The following is a 26,228-nucleotide window of genomic DNA, read 5'->3' on the forward strand; positions in this document are numbered from 1 at the left end:
AAAATGGCTGAAAATTTTCCAAATTTAATGGAAACTGTAAACCCATAGATTCAAGAAATTGAGTGAATTCTGAGCGCAGGAAACATGATGAAAACTACACCAAGGCACACAATCAAATTGTTTAAAACCAATGATGAAGAGAAAATCTTAAAAGCTTCCAGACCTTTGGCTCAATTTTCTGTGAACCTGAAATTGCTATAAAAAATAAAATCTACTAAGAAAAAACAGTGCTTGTTGTTGTGAGGCAAAAAGTAAAAAGCTGTCAGAAGGAAAAGACACATTACATGTAGAGGAACAAAAAATGACAACAGACTTTATGTAAGCAATAATGCAAACCAGAAGACAAGGAAGAACATCTTTAAAGTACTGGAAGAAAACAATCGGTCAATTTAGAATTCTCTATCCTGTGAAAATATCTTTCAGAAATGAAGGGGAAACAGACTTTTTAAAATGTGTGAAAGATGAAAGAATTTATCACCAGCAGAGCTGCACTATAGGAAATGTTAAACCAAATCCTTAGGCAGAAGGAAAATGATGTCAGAGGGAAATGTGGATCTGCATAAAGGAATGAAAATCGCTGGAAATGGTAAATTTTTAAAAATCTAAATCTCTTTAAAAGATAAGAAATTGAGTTTTAAAGAAATGAAGCACTGATATATGCTATCATGTGGATCAACTTCAAACTAAACTAAGTGAAAAGAGCCATTTACAAAAGACCACGTTATATGATTTCATTTATACGAAATGGCCAGAATAAGTAAGTATGTAGAGGCATAAGTATGTATGCCTAGAGTTTGGGGACAGGGAGAAGGAGCAATGGGGAGTGATTGCTAATGGGTACAGGTTTCTTTTAGGGGTGATGAAAATGTTTTAAAGTTAGATTGTGTGATGGTTGCAACTCTATAAACATACTAAAACCCAGCGAATTGTGCAATTTAAAGAGGTGAACTTTATGGTATGTAAAGAGTTATGGCTAAAATACCAACAAAGGAGATAAAAGGGAATTATTTAAAAAATAGTTAATCCAAAAGAACAAAAAGAGGAAAATGGAAACAGACTAGATAGAGACCATTAGAAAACAAATAATAGGATAGTGGGTTTAAACCCAACTATATCAGCTGTCACATTAAATCTAACTGATCTAGATACCCCAATTAAAAGGCGGAGATTATAAAATTGCTAAAGCAGACTTAACTATGTGCTACCTACAAGAAATCCACTTAAAAAATATAAAGGATAGGTTAAAATAAAAGGATTAAAAAAAGTATGCTAATAGTGAAAAGAAACCTGCACTAGCTCTGTTTATATCAGACAAGGTATATTTTAGGGTGAAAAATACCGCTCTAAATATTTAAGGGATAAGGATAAGGTATAGGTTATTTCATAATGGTAGTGGGTTAATTCATCAAGATAATAGAACTAAACACATACGCACTTAATAATAGGTATTCAAAATACATGACGCAAAAACAGAATTTCAAGGAGAAATAGACACTCAGTTATAGTTGGAGATTCTAGTACACTTCTCTCAATAATTGGTAGAACAAATGGACAGAAAACTGCTAAAACCACAACCACCTGGATGGACTAGCATTTGTGGAACATTCCACACAGCAGAATACACATTCTTTTTAAGTAAACAATGAAACATTTACTGAGATAAATCATATTCTAAGATCATTTTTAAAAGTCTCAAGAAATTTAGAAGGATTCAAATCACACAAAGTATATTCTGTGATTACAGTGTAACTAAATTAGAAATCAATAATGGAAAGATCTCTGGAAATATTTGGAAAGTAAATAAAACACTTCCAAATAAATGAAGAAATCAAAAGAATATTTAGAAAGTAAAGTATATGAAATAAATGAAAATGAAAATTGAAAATGTCAGTATCTGTATGAGGCTCCTAGAGCAATACATAAAGGAAAATTTATAGTATTAAACACCTGTATTGGAAAAGAAAAAAATTATTTCAGATCAATGACTTCAGCAAAGCCATCTTAATAAACTAGAAGGGAAGAGCAGGTGAGATCCAAAGTCAGTAGAATAAAAGAAATAATAAAAATCAAAGTGGAGATTAACGAAATACAAGAAAAATACAGAAAAATCAGTGAAACCAAAAGCTGATTCATTGAGAATATCAGTGAAATGGGTAAACGTCTAGCCAGACTGATGAGGGGATAAAAGAAAGAAGACACAAATTACCAATATTGAGAATGAGAGAGGTACCATCCTTAACAGATTTTACAAATATTAAAAAGATAAAGTAAGGAGCTGGCCCGGTGGCACAGCGGTTAAGTGCGCGCGTTCTGCTTTGGTAGCCTGGGGTTCACCCGTTTGGATCTCGGGTGCAGACATGGCACTGCGTGGCAAGCCATGCTGTGGCAGGCGTCGCACATAGAAAGTAGGGGAAGATGGGCACGGATGTTAGCTCAGGGCCAGTTTTCCTCAGCAAAAAGGAGGATTGGCAGCAGATGTTAATTCAGGGCTAATCTTCCTTAAAAAAAATGATAAAGTAATATTATGAACAAATATACACAAATTTAACATGTTAGATAAAAGGGAAAAATTTCTCAAAAGACAAATTTTCAAAGCTCATTTGAGAAGAAATAGGTAACCTGAAAACCCTGTATCTCTTAGGGAAATTTAGTTTGTAGTTACTAGCCTTTCCACAGAGAAAGTATCAGACCCAGATAGCACCACTGGTGAATTCCACCAAACATTTAAGAAAGAAATATCACCAATTCTACACAAACTTTCAGAAAACTGAATAGGAAAGAATACTTCCGAACTCATTTTATGATACCCCAACTAAAGTCTTTACAAGAAAAGAAAGCTGCATATCCAAATTGCTCATGAACATAGATGCAAAATCTTAGGAAGAATTTAACATTAGAATACAACAGTGTCTAATAAGAGTAATGCATCATGACCAAGTGAATTTCATTTCAGGAGGGCAAGGTTGCTGTAACATTTGGAAATCAGTGTAGTGCACTCTATTAACAAAATGAAAAAGGTAAACCACATGTTCGCCTCAATGGATGTAGAAAAAGCATTTGACAAAATCCAATATCCATTTCTGATAAAATCGTTAAGCATACTTGCAATAGAAGAAAATGCCCTTGACCTGATATAGGGCATCTTTGAAAAACCTACTGCTGGCATCAAAGTTAATGGTGAAAAAAATGGCTGTTTTCCCACTAAGATCAGGAAGAATGCAAAGATTTCCCTTCTCACCACTTTCATTCAACAGTGTGCTAGAGGTTATAGTCAGTGCAGTAAGGCAAAAAACAGAAGTAAAAGGAATCCAGAGTGAGAAAGAAGTAGTAAACCTGTCTTAATTCACCAACAACATAACCAGATTTTTAAGGGAAATTCTATGATAGCTACAAAAATGGTACTGGAACTAAAAAGTAGCTACAGTAAGATTTCAGGATGTGAAATTGATATTCAAGAATCAACTGTGTTACTATATGCCATCAATTAGTAATTGAAAGTAGATGTTAAAAGCTGTACCATTTGCAATAGCAATAGAAATTTTGAGATACTGAGGCAGAAATCTGGCAAAAGCAGTGACAGATCTGTACACTGATAACTATAAGACATTGCTGAGAGAAAACAAAGGACTAAATAAACAAAGAAATTGACTGTTTTCATGCATTAAAAGACTCAGTATTGGTCAGAAATCAGTTCTCCCCAAAGTGGTCTGAGGATTCAATGCAATCCCAGTCAAAAGCCCGGCAGGCTTTTTGTAAAAGTTATCAAGCTGATTCTAAAATTCATGTGGAAGTGCAAAGGACCTAGACTAGCCAAAGAGTTTTGGGGGAAAAAAAGTTACAAGGCTTATACTTTGTAGTTTCAATGCCTATTCTACAATTACAGTAATCAAGGCAGTCGGGTATTGGCATAAAAATAAGAGATGATTGCAACGAAGTTGAGTGTCTGGAAATAGACCCATGCATGTATGGACAGTTGATTTTCAACAGTGGTTCAAAATGGCATTGGCCTCCTAAATAGCAACACTGGAGATTAGAAGAAATTCTGAAGGGGGGGAAAAAAGCTTTTTCAACCAAAATATATATATGGTCAAGAATTTTCAAGGGGTAAACCAAGAAGAAGAAAACATAGGATCCAAAAAATAGATTCCTGCACAGGGTAAAAGTGAAGAAAGAAAGGTTCTAGGATGGTAGCCATTCCACAGCCTGGACATAAACTACTGCAGGTGAGAGCAGGAGGATCTGAGAGCAAGGAGGCCAGGGTCAAAAAAGGAACCAATGTGTTTGAATTTACAGAGGATGTTATTGATAGGTGTGTGGCAGAAATGTTGCAAAAGTAATTGATGGAGCCACAAAAAAACTAGGAAACTTTAAAATGTAGCACTTATTAACTTCAATAGAAAGAAGGGTTAGCGTTGCACAAGAAAGGTGATGCGGTCTTTGTACTACTTTTCTGTACAGTGCATATTATTTACATGGTCATAGTAATGGACATTGTTCTTTCTGGATGAACATGGCCAAATAGAAATAGGATTGGATAGGCTTTATTTTCCAAATTGCTCGGTGTCTGCGATGTAGGCCTCTATTTATGAGAGAACCAGCATCGTAAGGGCTGTCTGTCCTGCCGTGTCCTTTTATTCAGGCCTGGAGCTGGTTCAGTCTGTGCACCTCTTTAATCAGGACCTGCTTGTCTCCGCCCCTGTTGATGACAGGATAGCTCACTGTGCTTCGTGTATCAGTTTCCTATCAGCCAGTGTTTTTAGGGGAAATCTCTTTTCTAGAATAACTTTGTTCCTAATCTGTTTTAGGAAAAATACAAACGTACAATTATGAGTATTTTTATTAATCTTTTTTAAATAGGCTGATTTTTTTTTTTAATGCCCTCTAGGAAGTAAGAAGAAAGAGAAGGAACGGCCAGAAATTTCTCCTCCATCTGATTTTGAGCACACTATCCATGTTGGCTTTGATGCTGTTACTGGAGAATTCACAGTAAGTTTGCCTAATTGGGGCTTACTTATGTCAGCACTTAAACCTTTCCTTTCAGTATTAAGTTCGAAGTTAGCTTTTCTATCCACGTTAACTGTGAATTCTAAGTGCTTTTCTCTGTATTCTTATAAAAGTGTTTCTGGTTGGGGGTATCTTTTTCCTAGGGAGCTAAGCCCGTTAATTATAAGTATGCAAAATATGTTTAGAAAAATAGACCTTTACAAGACTAGACTTTTTCGAATTTAGTCAAACCTACAATTGTGTACACTGATTTGTTTTATGTATTTTGTCATTTACCTCTAGAAATTGACTTTGTTAGAGCAACTCAAAACAACTAATTTCCTGAATATCCTTTCATTAGGGCATGCCAGAACAGTGGGCTCGATTATTACAGACCTCCAATATCACCAAACTAGAGCAAAAGAAGAATCCTCAGGCTGTGCTGGATGTCTTAAAGTTCTATGACTCCAACACAGTGAAACAGAAATACCTGAGCTTTACTCCTCCTGGTAAGACATCAGACAACGTTAAAAGGCTGATTCAAATGGGATTGCAGAGTTATACTTCTAGATAAAAAGGTTGCTTCTGGAAAAATAAGAAGCTAAGCTATGGTTCTTGTCTCTACTTATTCCCCTGCATGGATCTGCCTTTTGTCAACTGATTGGGACAGCTCTTGCACATGATTTGGAGTCTCGGGATTATAGTAACCTCTTAGTTTTGCCAAAAGTGAATGTTTTGGCCTTTGGTTTATATTGTCTTTTCTTTTCACTGCTTTTGAATGACTTCTAGCAATAGAAGGGAAAGAAAGGTGCTGATTTATAGACATGTTCATACTAGAAACATATTTATTGTTAGTGGGACAGGAGGAGGGTTGTTTCACTATATAAATGCACAGACTTTGAAGTAAAAAATGTTTAAGTCCACTCAAAAATTGAAACATCAAATATATAAACATAAAGCAAACAGAACTAAAAGAATTTTTACCTCAGAATTGGGATATCGTCAGGTAAGAATTGGAGAATAATGTATTTTTAAAAAATAGTTTATTCAAGTGAGGATTGGAATAAAGTCCATACGTTACAGTTAATTGCTCTCTCTGTCCAATGCCTTTTGATATTTAGGCTTCCCCTCTTTCATGCTCTCTTTGTCTTGCAGTTTATTTGTTAAAGAAACAGGATCATTTGTCCCCTTTCCTCCAGTGTAGATTTTGCTGATTACATCCTCAGGGTGTCATTAATATGTTTCTCTGTTCCCTAAAGTCATACACGTAGTTTTTAAAAACAATATGATTGCGCTAAAATCATACATGTTGTTTTAAATTAATTGTACTTAATTTGATTGCATCCTTGCAGAAATAAGGGTTGTGCTCAAGGAATGGATAGAGACAACTTGGCAGATGTGAACTTTTTGCTTAGCCTAGTCCGTCCTTAGCAAAAGGTCAGCCTTGCCCCTAGAACTTTCGTGTCAACTAGCAAATCTGTGTCAATTAGTCATCTCTTTTTTTAAATCCATGTTCAACCAGAATGTTCTTTTCATTTTACATATATATATAATAAGTCTCTTGGCATCTTAAAAAATAAAACAAAACAAAACTTGCTCTTCTGAACTCCAGAGTGAGCATTTTGACGTTGAGTCTTCATAAACTGTTTTGCCTTCAGGGATTTTTCAGGAGAAAATATTGTTACAAATAAACTTCTGTTTTGTTTTAATAAACACAAATTGACAGGTATAGTTGCAAATAAATTTTAATAACTTTATTAAGGTATAATTTACATGCTGTAAAATTCACCCTTTTGAGGTATACAATTCAGTGACTTGTAGTAAATTTAAAGTTGCATTAAGATTTGAAATTTGTTAGCTCAATGTTGTATGAATTCCAGTTTGAATACTGATGTTGTCATTTTCCTCAAGACTTAATTTAGCTTAAAATGAAATCAATTTATAAACATTTTTCTTGCTCTGCTTTCTATTTTCTTCCTTTTATTATATAGAAGTTTTATTTTTTGAATTGTTAACTTGGCGTTATTTTTTGTCTCATATTCAGAGAAGGATGGCTTCCCTTCTGGAACACCAGCAGTAAGTTAATATGTTATTTCTTGTAGCTCTTGTTGTAATTTGTTACCCAAAACAAATCTGTTTTTATTTTGCTTTCTAAAATAAATTACAGCCATCATAAATAAATAACTACTTATTGTACGTTCTTAGCTGGCCATCTGATTAGTTGAGGAAGCCATATTAAGCAAATAGAATTTCCTTGATACATTACTTAAAGTAACCAAAACTTATTATGAGCTTTAGAGCAGTTTAGCTACTTTTGATAATGTTGCCATATACAAGCATGAATACAAAGAACTTGCTAGCATTTTCCCCTGGCACTGTTTTATTGAATATAGAATATGGGAACATACTGAACAAGAGAAGCCTGTCAGAGTCTTCAGAGTTGTCTGAAACTTTAAGTTATTGTGTGAGCACAGTCACCTCCTGCAGACAGTCACTGTTTTATTTTCGTTTCCTCAGTTGGGAGGAAATAATCCCCTGGAGTTATATGAAGATTAAACGCACTATGTAGAGTGCACCTCCCCAGCACACACCTGGCATATCATAAGCTCTGTCTAAAGGTTACTGCCTTCCTCTTTTGTTTCGTTAGCCACCATTTTTTCTGGTGAATCTGACTGTTTTAAATGACTGAAAATGACTCTGACTTATACAAAGCCTACAGGATCTTTGTTTTTGGTCTTAACAAATAAAGTGATTGTTTACTTTTAGGGCTTGTTTAAAGGGTATAAAATTCTCTATAGAAAGGGTATAAATTCTCTCTTAAAAATACTTGCTATTTACCATATACATTTATTTCATAAGCTTACTTTTTATAACTTATAAAATTGCCGTTACTTTTTAAATGATTAGATTAGGAGTGAGATTTTATCATCTTGAAATGAAGTATTAAAGAAATACATTTTTTTCAGGTATGTTAAAAAAGAGAGTGTCGTATTTTAGTGTGTTACTATATTTGACTTGTCTTCTTTACTTTGCTCCTGTAATAAATGCAGCTGAATACCAAGGGATCAGAGACACCAGCAGTAGTAACAGAGGAGGACGATGATGATGAAGAGGCTGCTCCCCCTGTTATTGCCCCACGACCGGATCATACAAAATCAGTACGTGTCTGATTAGTGAACTGGGCTGTGTGTGTCTGTGCCTGTGTGTTTTTTATTAAAAAACAGCAATCTGTATTTGACTTCCAATGATTAATTTCAAAAAGGCCTCAGACTTAAGATATTTTAGTATCGGGAAATTTGAATAGGAGACCTTTACCTAAAGATTACTCGTCAAAAAAACCTAGTGTTTGAAAAATTAAAATCAAGTGGCTTCTTTAAAAGTTAAAATACTTATCTCATTGTTTTTTCTTTCTATGTTACACCCTCTCTTCTCAAGAATTCATCTATTTCTCTGGCTTTTTCTGTTATCTCGATGCAGAAAACTATAACTACTATGTCTAAAACTTGGACCTTACTTTTTACCCAAATTATTATTTTATCTCCCATTTTACATTTCCCTCAACGCCTTGGTGTCATTCAGGAGGCTGCTGAGAGTGATATTCCTAACCCAACATGGGAGGATTTTAACAGTGACCTCAGGTAGAGACAGAAAGTGTCCTGTCCTGCTGCCTGTATTAACACAGGTAGAGCGTGGGGGAGGCTCCGCAGTGTGTGTGATGGAGTGGTGGCACAACTGGCAGGTGACACTCTGAGGATCCTGATCGAATGACAGAGGTCTTTTCTTTATCTCCCAGAACTGGCTGTTCAAAATGAAATGGTAGATATCGTATTTGTGTAAAAATTTATGTGGGAATTAATAGTTATTTCAGCATCAAGGTTTCTATTATTTTGCTCTCTATTTCCCTTTTGTTGTAAAAGCATGATTTTTAAATTTGTACTTCTTTTTAAAAATCAAAAAACTGCATAGTGTGCCAGTAAGAATACATAAAAATATTTTTCCTCAAATCTTAGTAATTAACTGTCTCTCTGCAGATTTATACACGGTCTGTAATAGACCCTATTCCTGCACCAGTTGGTGAATCTAGTGTTGATGGTGGTCCTAAGTCTTCTGACAAACAGAAAAAGAAGACCAAAATGACAGATGAAGAGATTATGGAGAAATTAAGTATGTTAGCTACGTTTTTATATTATTCTTAAATTGTTAACAGCTCTTGAAACATTTGGCCCAGATGGATTTTAATTTATACCTTATATTTTGGCTTAACACATAAAGAATAAACTATTTTCTTCTAGGAGCAATAGCTTCAATTAAAATCTAGTGAAGCCAATATTCTTCTTTGCTTATTATTATGTGTTGACTAGTGAGCAGTGTCTTTGCAATAGTCAGTACCTTTGGGAGCAGTACTTTTTCCTGAAGGGCCAAATCTCAGGGTCATAGTTGGAGACTTTATCAAAGGAAGTTTGTATATGTTTATGTATAACTGTAGCCTCTCAGTGTGAGAATACCAAATGTCCCTAAATAACTCACCGAAATGGCCTTCCTGTGTAGATGTATGTGTAGGCATAAAAGGTATTTTTTTCCTCTTTTCCCCTTTCATCCATCACCTCTCACTGGCCTGGATCAACCATTGGAAATAATGTACACAGTGCCAGGAAGAGGATAGCAGTAATGTCTGATGAGAAGTCTATAGCAACTATAAAGAACACTGACCCAGAGGAATCAAGGAAAAATACTCTAACTATAGTGGCTGTAGATTTGATATTCCTAGATAAAATTGGATTATTTATGTGCGTTTCCTTGATATGCCCCTGTCTACTTTTACCTTGAGCAAGTAAAAATTTAGTATGGTCTCTAATATTTTGATTTACCAGTAATAAGAATATAAGGTATGGTTTTATGTTCAATATCCTAATTTTAAAACCTGTTTCTTAGCTGTGACTTTGTGAACTTTCCTAAAATAGATGTATGCTTAGTTCATGTTAAAGTAGAGTCATCTTTGTAGTAATAAGTGGTTTCGTAAATATATTGAAAGAAGATATATGGAAAGAGTCAGAAGAGCCATTTAGGGTTATTCGTTTGGGTATCATTTATATATTATTTTTGATAGTAAGTAGTTTCATAACTTATTATTGGTTTAATACATTTCAGTGGAATATGAAAAGTAGAATGACCGGCTCATCCTTTCCCCAGAAATGTCCCGGTTTTAAGACTGAGCATCCCACATCCTGAGAAGCCCCTTAGTTTCAGGCAAACTTCTACAGTTGGTCTTTTTAAAACGTGATCACTTTTTAAAGTAATGATAATCAAGACATTAGTTAGGAGGTCTAACCTTATGGCAATAATGTGTCTTTTTGCTTCTGATACTGTTTATTTTTATTCCTTAAGTTTCTTTAGTATTTTGTTTTGGAAATTTAGTGTTACATTTGAAAACCACAGTTCTAAAATCAGTGTTTTATTATAAGGAATAATGATATTAGAATTAACTTACAATTTTAAAATGCTTGACTGAGCTTCCAACTTTTTGTTGTTTTTGTTTAAAATAGGAACTATCGTGAGCATAGGTGACCCTAAGAAAAAATATACAAGATATGAGAAAATTGGGCAAGGGTAAGTATTTGTGACTGTATCACCACAATATTCAATACTTAGGTGTACAGCATGGTATCTCCTTTGCCTGCTGACATAGAGCACTTACACTATCCTATGAGTGATATCCTTGGATTTGTGTAAATAAGTAATGCATTTATTTCTAGATGCTATTTTAAAAACTGTATTACTTAGCAATGATTGTACGTTATTTCTTCTTAAATGTTATTTCTCATTCGTGGTAAGAGATTAGATGGCTGGAAAAATTGCCCATCAAATATATTTAAAAGACAATAAGAACACTTTTACTATAAGATTATAGGCAATAAAAACATGCATTTTAGTCATATGATTGAGTATTGATCTCTGAATCTACTGATCTTCTGTTTTTGTCCACTAATTTGTATTTTTAAACTAACTAACTAAACTTTTTTTTCTGTTGCTTGGGAGCAAATGAAAATCTTGAGTTTTTAATGTTGTTAATCTCTGGAAAGTGTTCCGTGAATTTAGAAAGAGAGCTTAAGTCTCTTTTGAAAACTTTCTTTCTTTTTAAAAACTAAATTCAGTTGCAGCACTGGTTTTTAATAACGAAAAATTGAAAATCTTCTTAATAGTCTTGAACTTGAAATGGATAAATTGTAATATGTTGAATAATATATATTATTATAATAGTTATGAATGAATAACACCTATCCATATGGATAACCTTCCAAAATCCAATGTTGAATTAAAAAAGCAAATTGGGGGCCAGCTCCGTGGCCGAGAAGTTAAGTTCACGTGCTCTGCTGCAGCGGCCCAGGGTTCGGATCCTGGGCGCGGACATGGCACCACTCGTCAGGCCACGTTGAGGCGGTGTCCCACATCCCACAACTAGGAGGACGTGCAACTAAGATATACAACTGTGTACAGGGAGGGTTTGGGGAGATAAAGCAGAAAAGAAGAAAAAAAGATTGGCAACAGTTGTTAGCCTAGGTTCCAATCCTTAAAAAAAAAAAAACGAAGATTGGCAACAGTTGTTAGCCCAGGTGCCAAAAAAAAAAAAAGCAAATTGCAGAAAAATACATAAAATTGGGGCCGGCCCAGTGGCGCATTGGTTAAGTTCGCACGTTCTGCTTCTCGGCGGCCCGGGGTTTGCCGGTTCAGATCCCGGGTACGGACATGGCACCACTTGGCAAAAACCATGCTATAGTAGGCGTCCCACATATACAGTAGAGGAAGATGGGCATGGATGTTAGCTCAGAGCCAGTCTTCCTCAACAAAAAGAGGAGGATGGGCAGTAGTTAGCTCAAGGCTAATCTTCCTCAAAAAAAAAAAAGAAAAGAAAAGAAAAATATGTAAAATGAAACAGTTTATATGAAGTTTAAAAAGTATGTTGAATATATTCTATAGTGATACACAGCTGTGTCCCTTGTAGTTAAAGTATGGAGAACTACATGGAAATAGTGCGCATCAAATGCAGAATAAACACCAAATACAGCTTACTTTGGGGAGGAGGGAGGATGCCCTTGGAAAGGGCACGTAAGAACCTTCGAATGTATTTGCAGTTCTTTGTTTCTTGAGCAGGGAGGTGGATCCATAAATATATGTTACTTTTTTCTTTCCTTTATCTTTTTCCTACTTTTTTAGGAAGGAAATTTATGACAAATTTCTAACCTAAATTTTGGCCACAAGAATTGCCTCTTTTTCTTATTTTTTTTTCTCTCTTGTTTTTACTTTTACTGCTGTTAAAGATGTTAGGTCTTAAATGTTCTTTAGTTCTTTTTCAGTAGTTCTAAGTATAAAGTGTTTGGATGTTTTAAATGATAGTGATTTATAAACCTTAAATCTTGTTGTGTCTTTTTCCCCCCAGGGCTTCTGGTACAGTTTTCACTGCTACCGATGTGGCATTGGGGCAGGAGGTAGCTACTTTTTCATACTTCTGGGTGTTACCATTAGATTTTAGTATAGGACAAACTAGATAAACCTGTGAATAATCAATAGAAATCTCTTTTTCAATGGAACATGTCAAAAGAATTACTCTGCATAATGTCCTAGCACTTTTCTTATTAACTGGAGGAACGGAACTTTGTGTTGTTTCATAAATAAGCAAATATTTTAAAAAGTATTTTCACAGCTTGAAATGAAAAGAGGATTAATTCCTGGCACTGGACTGACCTTGGGTTGGTTAGTCAGCTTCAAGAGAAATCTAAAAATAATTAGGCTCTGTGTATTACACAGCATTGTGCATAGGCCACGTGGAAGTAAAAGTACTCCCTATGAGTAGGTTATCTCATTGTATATGTGATATATATGCAGTAAATTAAATGACTAACTAGTGTTTGTAATTTTCTAAGAGAATTAGGAAACTTGTTTTGATTTTTTTTTAATTCTGTTTCCATCATAGGTTGCTATCAAACAAATTAATTTACAGAAACAGCCAAAGAAGGAATTGATCATTAATGAGATTCTGGTAATGAAAGAATTAAAGAATCCCAACATAGTTAACTTCTTGGACAGGTAAATATGAATATTTCGTAAACACTGGGACAGATGTGGAAATTTTAAGTCTCATGGTTTTGGGGGTAGCCGCTTTACTTAGACTAGAGTAGAATGTCAGTGCTGAAATGGAAGCTTGCAGGAGGAGGAGAGAGAAAAATAGCACATTACAGTTTAGCGGGCCCTTTTTCTACGTAGATATCACTTGGCAAGTGAGAGAAGGCAGTTAAATGAAGGACATTGCTGCTGGTGCTCTTATTAGTTACAAATGATCAGAAGCAGAAACATGAGGGAAAGGTTGGCTGTGATTCGTGTCTTGAATGATAGAGGTTACTGGCCACACGGTTTTTAAACTTTTGGATTAATTTTTATTTCAGATGCTGTTTTTCACAGGCAAATAGTATGTCTATCAAAACCTTATTTTAATTTAGAAATTGATGTTAAATAGCAGAATAAAAAGCAGAATAGAAAATTTTGTATCTTACAAGTATGTGGGTTTTTTTAAGTAATTACATTTATGTGAATGAAAGAAGAATAGTGGAAAAATAAATGAAAATGGTAATAGTGATTGTTTCAGAGAGAGAGGACTATAGGCGATTTTCTTACTTCCGTATTTCAATTTGTTTAGAATGGGAAAAAGATAACACATTTTTAGACTTTAGCCCTAGTTATAGGGACCATGTTCATAGAAATAAACTTTCCAGGTACATTTCCCTACTTTTTTAAAATAGTATTTCAAGTTGCTATAGCATGGTGGTTAAGCCATACACTTTGGAATCGGTTGTACTTGGCTTCAGGTTCTGGTTCTGTCACTTACCAGCTATGTCACTTTGGATGAGTTACTTAACCTCTTCAAGCCTCTCTCTTCATCTGTAAAACAGGACGAGTAATTCCTGCCTCGCAGGGTTATTTTAAGTGGAATAATCTGTGTACACACTCAAGTTACGAGTGATCCAGGAGAATCATAATGTGATCCTCAGTTACTTTTCTGTGCTGTTATGTAGCAACTTTCTTCCTAGCTCTCAAAGCTGCCAGCTTTCTTGTTTTGTTATTAGGGCGCCTAACATTTGAATTCTTCAACACAGAGGCCATGTGTTTAAAAAAAGTAAAAACGCGAGTGTCTCTTGCCTGTTCTTTGTTTAGTTACCTGATGGGAGATGAATTGTTTGTGGTGATGGAATACCTTGCTGGGGGATCACTTACTGATGTTGTAACAGAAACCTGCATGGACGAAGCACAGATCGCTGCCGTATGCAGAGAGGTGAGTTGGCTCCCTTTTTGGTAAGTTACGGTGATGTCTGGTTAGCAGGAGGTAAAGAGGAGGGAAGATTTTTGCGTAATTTTTGTTGTGTGAGATACTTTCCTAGGAATCTTTGTCACAAAGGGCAAAATTGTAAAAATTCTTGAGACTATTGTGTTTCCTATGGTTTGGCTTTCAGCATTTTTACAGTGATACAAAAGTGAATTATAAACTTTGTTCATATAAAGATAGTACATTGATGTTTTCCTTTTTCTGCTTTAATTAAGGTGTTAACAAAATATTCTTTGAAAATTTTAGTTCTGAGTTAATAATGCTCCCCCTAAAGAGAGAGCCCTTGGTCGTTTGAGGAGAGACGGAACTAAGAACTCCTTAACAGTTATGAATACGATAGGTTAATAATGTGACAGCCCTTATCAGAGAGTGTTTGATGGCTTAAAAGCTGATAAAAACTTAAGAATTTACACTTACTTTGTTTTTCTAATTTTTTTCATAATTGATGTAAAAATTATTTTAGGAGTTCTTCTAATTGTGAAAACTTTGTTTCTATTTATTTGTACAAGTATTTTCCTGGGATTTGTTTTTTTCAATCATCGGCTTAAATTTTTGGTAAATGTAGTGCAGTAATACATAGGTTTATTCCTTGAATGAATAGTAGAATATTTTAAATGAGATTTTTAGTTGTTATTAATGATATACAGACTGTATTTGTTGTTCTTCTCTGATCAGGGTAAGAAATAAAAACAGCTTTTTCCATGTTTACAATTTATGCTCAGTTTATGTTAAAAAACATAGAGGCAAGCAGATTTTAAAAATCTGATCTCGTTCTTGTATTTCAGGAAAGGGGAAGAGTCTTTTCTCACTTTTAACTCAGTCCTTTCTGAAACATGGCATAAGAGTAAAGTTAATCTTTCATCAGTGGTGTCTGGGTCATAGCTATAGCTTTATGAGAAATCCACCATAGAAGAAATGAAGAAAATACCTTATGTCACATTGACAAACAGCTGAGTGGAGCCAAACACCCAGGATCTTACCCACTTTTCAGTGGTTTGCGTTGATTAGACTTCTGAGTGTCTCACATTCAAGCGGGAATGATCACAAGTTTATCCTTTACTGTTGAAATCATTTCTAAAGAGCCTTGTGCATGTTTACTGAGTGCTGCGTACCTCCAGGCACTTAAACCTGAAAAGGCCTGGAAATTGTGTAGACCCACCCATCATTTTATAGGTGAGATCATTGAAGACAGAGTGATATTCGTGGGATTTTAAATAATCCTTGGCCAGAGATAGGACTAGATAAGACATCATTTAATAATTGTCTCTGGGAAAGACCAAAGGGTGGGAGGAGGGGCAGCTAATTAATTAAGGTATCGTATTTTCGTAACTTTGCACATGAGAGGGTGTTTTTTCTTTTGAAACCTAAGTATTGGAATGTCTTCTGGATACCAGAGGCGGTGCTCGGGTCCGAAGTACTGTATGTGAGCCTCCTTTAGACTTTTCAGGGACTGTTTCATTGATCGGTGTTTTTCTTCTGTTCAGTGTTTACAGGCATTGGAGTTTTTACATGCTAATCAAGTGATCCACAGAGACATAAAAAGTGACAATGTGCTATTGGGGATGGAAGGATCAGTTAAACTTAGTGAGTAACAAATGAACAAATACCATTTATTGTTGTTTATTATAACTTCCTGCCTTTTGTTTAAGTAAAATAATCTCTTCTGCTATTAATATTTTTATGACTTCATATATGGAGGGGGAGGGAGAAGAGTGATAAAGAGTATGGACTCTTAACTGGACAGCTTGAGTGTAAATAGCAGATCTGCTACTAGTTGCTTGATAATTTGGGGCAAGTTACTTAATCTCTTTGTGTCTATTTTCTCATTCGTGTGATAAGGAAAATAATAGTACCTGTCTCAGAGAATTCTTCTGAGGATTAAAAATGTAAAGCACTGAGAAACGGTGCCTGGGACTGTCATAATGTGTGTGCTGTCTTCCAAAGATAAACTTGAATTTGCCTCTGCCATCTGTTAGATTCTTCTCCTTGTGCTATTCAACTTTCTTTGGATTTGGTAGAGCATGGCCTGATTGGGGGAGGGCTGTATGACCCTGACTTCAGAGACGACAAGGGAAAAAAACCCCATGTAAACTTTTTTCACTAATTATCTTCTGAATCAGACATGGTAAAGTCATGGGGGAAAAAATCCTAAGCTTCCTTTTCCTCTGCCAGCTGTAGTCTGTCAGTTCCAACCCTGCCCCCTGGAGGATTCAAGAAGAACTTCTACTGAGGTTTCTCCAACTATGGAAAATTCAAAGCATTTCTTGGATCAAGATACCAAAAACTTTTTTTCTGTTCTGCTGGAGAGTTGGGCTCCTTTTTCAGCATCTCTTTTTTAAGATACATCTTCCAAAGGTTATCCAACCATAAGAAAGGGGGTTTAGGTTCTATCAGATGATCACAAAATATAAGATTACTAATCTTAATGAGCAAGTTAGAAATGGGTATTCTCATACATTTTTGGTGGATACACATGTAAACTGAATTAGACTTTTGGGGATAATGTTTTATCCTGGCTCTGCCACTTACTGGATGAATGATCTTGGGTAAGTTGTCTAAAAATATGTATGCCTCAGTTTCCCCATTTGTAAAATGTGAGTAGTAATAATGACCCTATCTCATAGAGTTATGATGAGGATTAGGTATGTTAATTCTTATAAGGTACTTGGAACAGTGCCTGGTTTATTCTAACCACCCATTTTAGCTATAAATATTATTATTTGACCTAACAATTGCTCTTTTAGGATTCTCTCTTATAGTATTACTGAGCATATGCACAACAGTAAGTACAAAGATTTTTCTCTCCAACATTCTGAAGAAAAATTAAAAAGTTCTTAAATTTAATGTCCAGCACTATGGGAATGGTTGAGTGTTAGGATATTTTAATATTCTGTAATGTATAATTATAATAATGAAAGAGAACAATGTACTAATATGGAAAGATCTCTAAAAATAAGTTATTTTAAAAAACAGTCTACAAAATATCCTAATTAGGTAAGGTAGACCAAGCGGTTCATTAATCTTATATATATGTATATAAATGTGTAACAACAAGTCTGAGGCTTACAAACCTAAATGTTAACACTAGTTACATGTGGAGTAGAATGAATTTTAACAGTAGAATGGAGGAAGAAACTCTAGATTCTCATCCTGACTTTCCCACTAAATTAATGCTGTCTGCTCAGCTGGGTCTTCTGCTCCTCGGTTGCACAGTGAGGTGGTTGGAGCAGAGTGATGCTGGTGACCACCTCGTAGGTACAGTTGGAGTTAAATGTGTTCTTTTTCTCTGCTGTCTGCTAAGTTAGATGCTTTGTAATTCTAGTTTCTGTTTATTTTCTTCAAAAGTAGTTACCACTTGCTGGCCTTTGCCTGATTCATAGCTTTTAGTTTTGGTGTCCACCTTTGGTCAACTTTTTCTTTTAGATCTTTTTCAACTGTATTACAATTTTTTTTTTTTTTTTTTAGATTTTATTTTTTTCCTTTTTCTCCCCAAAGCCCCCCAGTACATAGTTGTATATTCTTGGTTGTGAGTCCTTCTAGTTGTGGCATGTGGGACGCTGCCTTAGCGTGGTTTGATGAGCAGTGACATGTCCGCGCCCAGGATTCGAACCAACGAAACACTGGGCCTCCTGCGGCAGAGCGCACCAACTTAACCACTCGGCCACAGGGCCAGCCTCCTTGTATTACAATTTTTAGGATAGAATTAATTATTCAGAAGAAAAAACGTCCTGATAATTTACTGTCTGCTTGTGGGAAGTGAAAATAAACCAGTGAGAGTATGTAACATCATCAAAACGTATGTAAACACATTCTGGTTCTGCTGTATTAATACAGTCTTAAGAAACAAGAGACTGAATAGTCAAATGTAATTAATTAAGTCATACAAAGTGAGCTCTTAGATAAAACCATCTGTGGACACCATTAACTCTAGGTGTTTTGTTTTACAGCTGACTTTGGTTTCTGCGCCCAGATCACCCCTGAGCAGAGCAAGCGAAGTACCATGGTTGGAACGCCATACTGGATGGCACCAGAGGTGGTCACACGGAAGGCTTATGGCCCTAAAGTGGACATATGGTCTCTGGGTATCATGGCTATTGAGATGGTGGAAGGAGAGCCTCCTTACCTCAACGAAAATCCCTTGAGGGTAAGACCAATTAGACACAAGCCTTATTTTAAGAAAAATACTTTCATTTAAAACATTTAGAACCTGCTTATGCCAGGCACTGGCCATGAATTTAGGATACAAAGTTGATAAAACCTAATCTCTGCCCTCACTCTGCATCTAAAATCATTTGCTTCTGGGTTGTTCAGTTAAGTGTGTTAGGTAAAGAGTCTATAGATCTTCAGTAAGATATATGGTTTCTAATCGTGTGCCTAAGTAAGAATTTGCTCACTTTTCTACAGAGTGAAGAGTCCCTAGATACACCCTTCAGGTTATCAACTTGAACCTTGGCCTCTGTACCCCCAGGTACAGAGAAGGGGAAAACAAGATCACATCTGTGAGAAAGCTGTATAGATAACAGTGTTAAAGCCCAGATTCACTCAAAAGACAGGGTCCTGAGATACAGAGGAGGTCAGTAGACTTTGAACCATTAAATACGCCCTTAGTTGAGGTGGAGAGTTTGGGGTCTGTACTTTCTGTCTTTTTTTTTTTTTTTTTTTTTTTTTTTACTGAGGAAGGTTGGCCCTGAGCTAACACCTGTTGCCCATCTTCCTCTATTTTGTACGTGGATTTCTGCCCCAGCATGGCTTGATGAGTGGTCTATGTCCACACCCAGAATCCAAACCCATGAACCCAGGCCTCTGAAGGAGAGTGCATGAACTTAACCACTACGCCACTGGGCCAGCCCCTGTCTGTCTGTCTCTTGTTGTTTTGTTTTTTGTTCATTTCTTCTCTTAAACTTCTACTTTTAAGTTACCATAGATAGCTCAATATCATTAGTTATTAAGGAAATGCAAATTAAAACCCCAACAAGATACCACTTCACACCTATAAGAACGGCTGTAGTCAAAAAGATGGACAATGGTAAGTGCTGATGGGAATGTGGAGGAATTGGAACCCTCATACATGTGGAAATGTAAAGTGGCGCAGCACTTTGGAAAACAATTTGGCAGTTTCTAAAAGTTAACATTGTGTTACCCTATAACCTAGCAATTCCACTGCTAGGTATTTACCCAAGAGAATTAAAAGCATACATCCACACAAAAACTTGTGCACAGATGTTCACAGTAGCCTTATTCGTAATAGCCAACAGTGGAAACAACCCAAATGTCTGTCACTTGATGAATAAGTGAATAAAAGTGGTACATCTGTACCATGGAGTATTATTTAGCCATAATAAAGGAATGAAGTACAGATTCATATAACATTGAACCTTGAAAACATGCTGAGTCAGACACACGAGATCATATATTGTATGATTCTATTTAGGGTCAGTTCTGTTGTTCATGGTAGTTAGGTTCTGTAAAGCCACATACACTGAATTAATACTGAATCATTGCTTCTAGAGGAAATATAGGGTTAGATTCCTGCAAGCCTGTGTCAACTGACCAGTACATAACCTTGCTTTATGTGTGTTTGTTTAGAGACTATTTAATATATATTGTTGATTCAGTGTTATTGAACTCACAGCCAGCAGCACTATAACTCATGCCTTTTGAAAGAAGCTTATCACACACGTGTATTTTCTCCGTAAGGCACATCACTGCCTTCTTGCACTTAGGAACACTAGACAGCACTTCAGTGCTCTGCTTTTCACCTCTCGGCACATATCCACAAACGACCACAAAAGCTCTGAGAGTACTGATTTGGGGGTTACAAATTTTAGCGAGTAGGCGAACTTGCAAAAATGGAATCTGCAAATAATGAAGATCGACTGCATATGAAATCTCTAGAACAGGTAAATACATGGAGACAGAAGATTAAGGGTTTGCAGGTACTGAGGAGAGGAGGGCATGGGGAGTAACTAATAATGTGCATTGGCGTTCTTTTGGAGGGATAAGAATGCTCTGGACTTAGTGATGATGGTTGTATAACCTGTGAATATACTAAAACCACTGAATTGTGCACTTTAAAAGGATGATTTTTATACTATATGAATTATATCTCGAGCAGTTATTTGAAAGAAAGTTTTTAAATTACCATATTTGACTGCATATAACCATATTTGACTATTGTCAGAAATTTTTTAAAATTTTTATTCAAAATAGCTTAGACATGCTATAAAATGGGCTAGAGAATGCCAAGGTAGTGAGTATGTGCAGGAGATGCTCTGTCTGCATGGCATTGGATTTTCCTGATGCTCTTCATCCCCTTGCAAAGATTCCAGTTCAAGTGAGCAATTAAAGTACTTGTATAGTGATGATTAATTTTAGAACACTGTTCAGAATAATTTTTAAAACCCTCTAGTTTCATTTATTTGTTCAGCAAACATTGATTTGAGTACCTGCTCTGTGTGAGGCACTGTTCAAGGCGCTGTCTAAAAGAACCAACCAGAATTCCTGCCCTCATAGAAGGAGGAGAGAGACAGTAAACAAAATAAATAAGAATAATATGTAACATATTAAATGATGGACTCTGAGTGCTGAGACTGGTGGGGAGGGAGTCAAGAGTGTTCCATTTCAAGAGAGCTTGGGAGAGGCTTCACTGAGGTGACTTGTGAACACAGGAGGTAAGAAAGTGATATTAGGTTACCTAAGGGAAGAATATTTCTCGGAAAGAACAGCACATGCAGAGACCCTCCAGCGGGAGCATTGCTGATACATTCAAAGATCGTTAAGGCTAGCATGTAGTGAGCACACAGCTGGAGAAAACAGGTAGATCAGTGAAGAAATGAGGCCCGACTGTCGTGCCTTATTAGGCCTTTGTAAGGATTCTGGCTTCTACACAGGTAAGATGAGGAAACTATTGCAGAGTTTGAACAGAGAAGCAAAATGGTCTTGCATTTCAGCAGATCACTCTGGCTGCTTTGTTGAGAAGAGATTCTTGAGGGAGGCAAAGGCAGAGGCAGGAAGTCCAGTTAGGAGGCTGGTGCGATAATCCAGGCCAGAAATGATGGTAGCTTAGACCAGGATGGTATCGGTGAGGTGGGAAAAAGGAGTTGGATTCTGGATGTATTTTGAAAGGATATATTTTGAGAGAGGGAGAGGTGACTCCAAGAGTTTGGCCTAAGTAGCTAGAATGATGAAATTGAAGTTTGTCTTAACTGAAATGGGGAAGACTGCAGGTGGAGTAGGGTGGCAGGTGGGAGATCAGGAGATAACATTTTAACATGTTTTAGACATGTTAAGTTTGCGGTGCCTGTTAAGACATCAAAGTGGATATGTGGAATAGGCTGTTGGGTATGCAAGTCTGGGATCCAGACTAGAGATATAAATTGAGACTTGTAAACTATAGACATTACTTAAAGTTATGAGACTAGACAAAATCACCAGGTTAAGTGGGCATGGACAGACAAGAGAAGAGATTCAGCTTGCTCCCTGAGGCAGTCCATAGCTGAGAGTTGGTGTGGCAGACCAGGAAAATAGACTGAAAAAGAAGGGCCAGAGAGGTAGATAAAACCAAATAAACACATGCCCTGGAATGTACATGCTAAAAGTGAGGGAGAGATCAGCTTGTCAGAAATTACAGTTATGTCACTAAGATATGAGGACTGAGACTTGATCGCTGGAGTTGGCAATGTGGAGGAAATTGGTGAAAACTTGACAAGCGGGAACTTCTGCTTCCTGTCAAGATGGAATAACAGGGACTAGATTAACCCTCCTTGCCTGAAATAACAAAAAAAGGGGGTCAGCCCTGTGGCCAAGTGGTTAAGTTTGCACACTCTGCTTGGCAGCCCAGGATTTTGCCAGTGTGGATCCTGGGCGTGGACATGGCACCACTCATCAGGCCATGCTGAGGCAGCGTCCCACATAGCACAACCAGAAGGACCCACAACTACAGTGTACAGCTGTGTACTGGGAGGCTTCCAGGAGAAGAAGGGGGAAAAAAAGAAGATTGGCAACAGATAGATATTAACTCAGGTGCCAATCTTGAAAAAACGAAAAACCCCACACTTGGGCCGGCCCTGTGGCCGAGTGGTTAAGTCCTCCTGCTCCGCTTTGGCGGCAAAGGTTTCACCAGTTCACATCCTGGGCATGGACATGGCACCACTCATCAGGCCATGCTGAGACGGTGTCCCACATGCCACAACTAGAAGGACCCACAACTAAAATATGCAACTATATCCTGGGGGAATTGGGGGAGAAAAAGCAGAAAAAGAAAAAAAACCCACACTAAAGCATATGAAACCAGAGTTTATGGTTTTCAAGACACTAGACATGAAACAATGAAGAACTGTGATCTCAGAGGCCAAAAAGGCATGAAGTGAGCCCTGTGATTGCCCCAACTTAATGTTTTGAGAGTTTCCCGGACATGTACAGGGAGGGAGAACCCAGATGGGGCACAATAGACTCCTTGAGTTGAGGAGATGGAGTTGAGAATGTGGGGAGACCAAGGCAGCTGGAGTTCACAAGACAGAGTACGGGAGAGGAGAAAGCTTCTCAGAGAAGGCTCTGGAGATCTACAGAGAGTCCCCTTTGAGCATTTAACAGAGATTGGCGCACCTGTGTGAGGAATCTACCCAAGGCTGAGGATGTAACCATCTGATAAGATTGCAGAGAACAGTGCCTGGTGCTCACACAGGCTGGGAACAGTGCCTGCTTCTGTCAGCCACAGTGGAAAACCTTGTAATTCTCAGGATATTGAATAGAAGGCTCAAGAGAGTCTTGCCTCAGTGATGGGAAATAATTACCCCTAGACCGCATGCTGCTGTGGTCCCACCTAGCAGATCTTAAAACAAGACCCAACAGGTCATGTTCCCAAATAACTGTGTCCCAGAACAAAGCTCAAGAATATTTATAGGAATACAGATATTTCTAGCACCCAACAAGCACCCAAATATCCTGTCGAAGTTTACCGGGCAGGCTAAAGAGCAGGAAAACACAACCCGTAATGAGGAGGAAAATCAATCAATTGAAACTCACCCAGAACTGATACAGGTAAAGAATTAGCACACAGGGTCATTAAAAGAGTTTTTATGACTTCATTCCAGAGGTTAAAAGAGTTAAGTAGAGATATTTGGAAAGTATATATATTTTTAAAAACCCAAATTAAATTTATAGATAGAAGCTATAGTGTTTGAGATTAGCTTAGTGGCAGGTTATACATTGCAGAAAAAACAATTAATGATTTAATAATCATAGACACAGTAACAGAAACTATCAAAAATGAAACATAGGGACTAAAATGAGTTTTTTGAAAAATGTAATAGCGTCAGTGAACTGTGAGACAACTTCAAATGTTCTAATATATGTGTAACCAAGTTTTGAAAGAAAAAATCAGTCAACTGAGAATTCTGCAGCCAACAAATTTCTTTTAAAAACTAAGGTGAAATAAAGATTTCTCAAACATACAGAAGTTTACAGTATTTATCACTAGCAAATCTACACTACAGGAAATGGTAACGTAAGTCTTTCAAGCAGAAAGAAAGTGGTAATATGGCTCCACACGAAAGGAAGAGCATGAGAAATAGAAACTATTGGGTAAATATACCAGATTTTTAAAAATATAAATATCTTTAAATGATAAAAGTTTAAATAAAAATAATAGCAATGGAGGGAGGAAAAGAACTTATATATAAGTAAAATGACAACAAAAGCCTAGGGCTGAGGGAGAGAACTGTGAGATTCTTATACACTCTGTGAAGTGATATAATATTATGATGATTGTGAAAGTTGAAAGATGTATGCTATAAAACCCTTAAGGAAACACTAAATCATGAAAGAAGGAGTTTTACCTAATAAAACTCAACTAAGGAGATAAAATGGAATCGTAGATAATGCTGAGTTAAAGAAAAAAGCCCACACTGATGGGGGGGTATGTCAAAGGGGCACAGAGGCCAGTTGAAAGAGCGCCAGTGGCTAAAGATGCAACAATTTGAACAAAATAAAGTAGTATGGAATTATATCCCAAAGTGTAAAATAATATTTATGAGTCTGTAATTAGACAAGTAAATGATTGAATAAATAAATAGGGCAGAAGAGACAAATCTCCCATGCAGAATAATTCCAGATAATTTATGTACTTTTTCCACCCTAAAGGAGATGGAGCGTTAACTTCTCACTCCTTGAGTGTCGGCTGCACATAGTGACTTCCTTCCAAAGAGCATGGTGTGGAAAGGGGGGGAAGAGTAACTTTACAGTGGAGTAGCCTGGCAAACACTGCTTCCACCAGGTGATAAGGGCAACATCAGTAGTGATAAATCATCTACCCTTGGTAGGATGTGATGAAAATGGCACTCTGACTCTGATCTTCCTCCCTAAAACCCATAATCTGAGTCTAATCATGAGAAAAACATCAGACAGACTGCAACAGAGGGGCATCCTACAGTGTAACACCTGACTAGTGCTCCTCTATACTGTTAAGGTCATCTAAAGGAAAGGAAGTCTGAGAAATTGTCATAGGCAAGAGGAGCCTAAGGAGACATGACAACTAAATGTGATGTCTAGTATCCTGAGACAGAAAGAGGAGAGTGGGAGAGCGAGTGAAATAGGGGAATCCAGTAGGAGTGCTGCAGACGACAGGCTCATGTGAGGTTAGTGACTCCAGTCACCAGGGATTTAGCTGCTTTTTCCACCGTCCTTAGCTGCACAGGTACAGGCAAGGAGTAGGCAGAGTTTTAACCCCATCTAGTCAAGCGAATGCTGTGAAGTGCGAGGGGGTCAAAGAAGTGATTATGTGAAAGGAATGATGGACACTGGAAGATCAATGGGATTTATTTGGGTCCAGGATAGTCAAAGGATTGCTGGCATTGGGGTACTAGGAGTGAAAAACATAGGAGGTGTGGAGAGCAGCTGAGATTTAAGAGTTGCACTTATTGGTACTGATAAGGTGTAGGACATGACCATGGGTGTGTGTGGCTGAGGAAGCCTAAGGGACAAGAACATCAGAGAAGAGGAGGTCAAGGAACGTTAACAGGCACCTTTGTAGCTATTGAAATCACTGTGAATTATGAGTATGTTAGAGATGATAACAGTGTTTGGTAGATGTTTGAGACAAGGAAAGGTCAATATGAGTTTGAAAGCCCAGGAGTTATAGAGAAGGAGATCTCAAAGTAGCAATGACGAGCTGAAAGGACACTCCATCTTCGGGCCCAGCGATACAAAGGTAGGGGAGAGAAAAAGCTACCTCTAGAGAGCACTGCAGATGAGGCCCATGAGAATCCTCTTGGGAGAGTCAGGCCTCAGTAGATAAGGAGAATATTTGAGATGGGGAGGGGAAGCCATGTATGAAAAAACTAAGTCCAGAGAGGGTAATGTGCAGAGCCACACGGGCATCAGAATGGAGAAGCTGAGGGAATGGCTGCTTAGAATCACTAACATAATAGAATGAGTGTAATAAGATGTATCCCAAAGCAGGGGAAAGACTGCTAAGTGTTTGGAGAGGAGTACTTGACAAGAGTGCTTGTTTTTGTGGGCTCCCCTCTTAATCCCTTCTGGCGGAAGTGTGGAGGCTCAGAACAATCTTATGATCTTAACTTGAAATTAATTGCCATCTCAGAGATAATTTTTTTAGGATGGAATTTTTAAATGAAAATTTGAGGAGAAATGTCATGTAAAGAGAAGTGAACTTAGGTGACAAGGAAATGGGCACACTCATATCCTGATGGTTTGAGTGCCAATTGATATCCTTTTTTGATGGCATTTTGGCAACACAGCAGAAACTTCTAATAATTCAGTATAAAATCTAGACCTTGGGTTTGTTAATTTTTAGAAACAACATCAAAAGCATTAAAATTAGAATCTTCTCTGAGAAAAATACAATTAAGAAAAT

At 37.0% G+C, this 26,228-nt stretch overlaps 1 protein-coding gene across 6 annotated transcripts in view; it reads left to right on the forward strand.

The window, feature by feature from the left end:
• The window catches only part of PAK2 (p21 (RAC1) activated kinase 2), an 80,960-nt gene that overhangs the window by 47,035 nt on the left and 7,697 nt on the right, over positions 1-26,228 (forward strand). For all 6 annotated transcript variants that reach the window (XM_070509143.1, XM_070509146.1, XM_014868114.3 and 3 more), the window contains 11 exons: positions 4,886-4,986; positions 5,345-5,492; positions 7,028-7,059; positions 8,034-8,141; positions 9,015-9,147; positions 10,527-10,590; positions 12,419-12,467; positions 12,953-13,065; positions 14,188-14,305; positions 15,841-15,940; positions 18,304-18,500. In XM_070509143.1, coding sequence (XP_070365244.1) covers positions 4,886-4,986; positions 5,345-5,492; positions 7,028-7,059; positions 8,034-8,141; positions 9,015-9,147; positions 10,527-10,590; positions 12,419-12,467; positions 12,953-13,065; positions 14,188-14,305; positions 15,841-15,940; positions 18,304-18,500 — 1,163 coding nt within the window. The remainder of the gene's footprint in view (positions 1-4,885; positions 4,987-5,344; positions 5,493-7,027; positions 7,060-8,033; positions 8,142-9,014; positions 9,148-10,526; positions 10,591-12,418; positions 12,468-12,952; positions 13,066-14,187; positions 14,306-15,840; positions 15,941-18,303; positions 18,501-26,228) is intronic.

This window comes from Equus asinus, chromosome 5 (assembly GCF_041296235.1).
Source record: "Equus asinus isolate D_3611 breed Donkey chromosome 5, EquAss-T2T_v2, whole genome shotgun sequence".
NCBI lineage: Eukaryota > Metazoa > Chordata > Mammalia > Perissodactyla > Equidae > Equus > Equus asinus.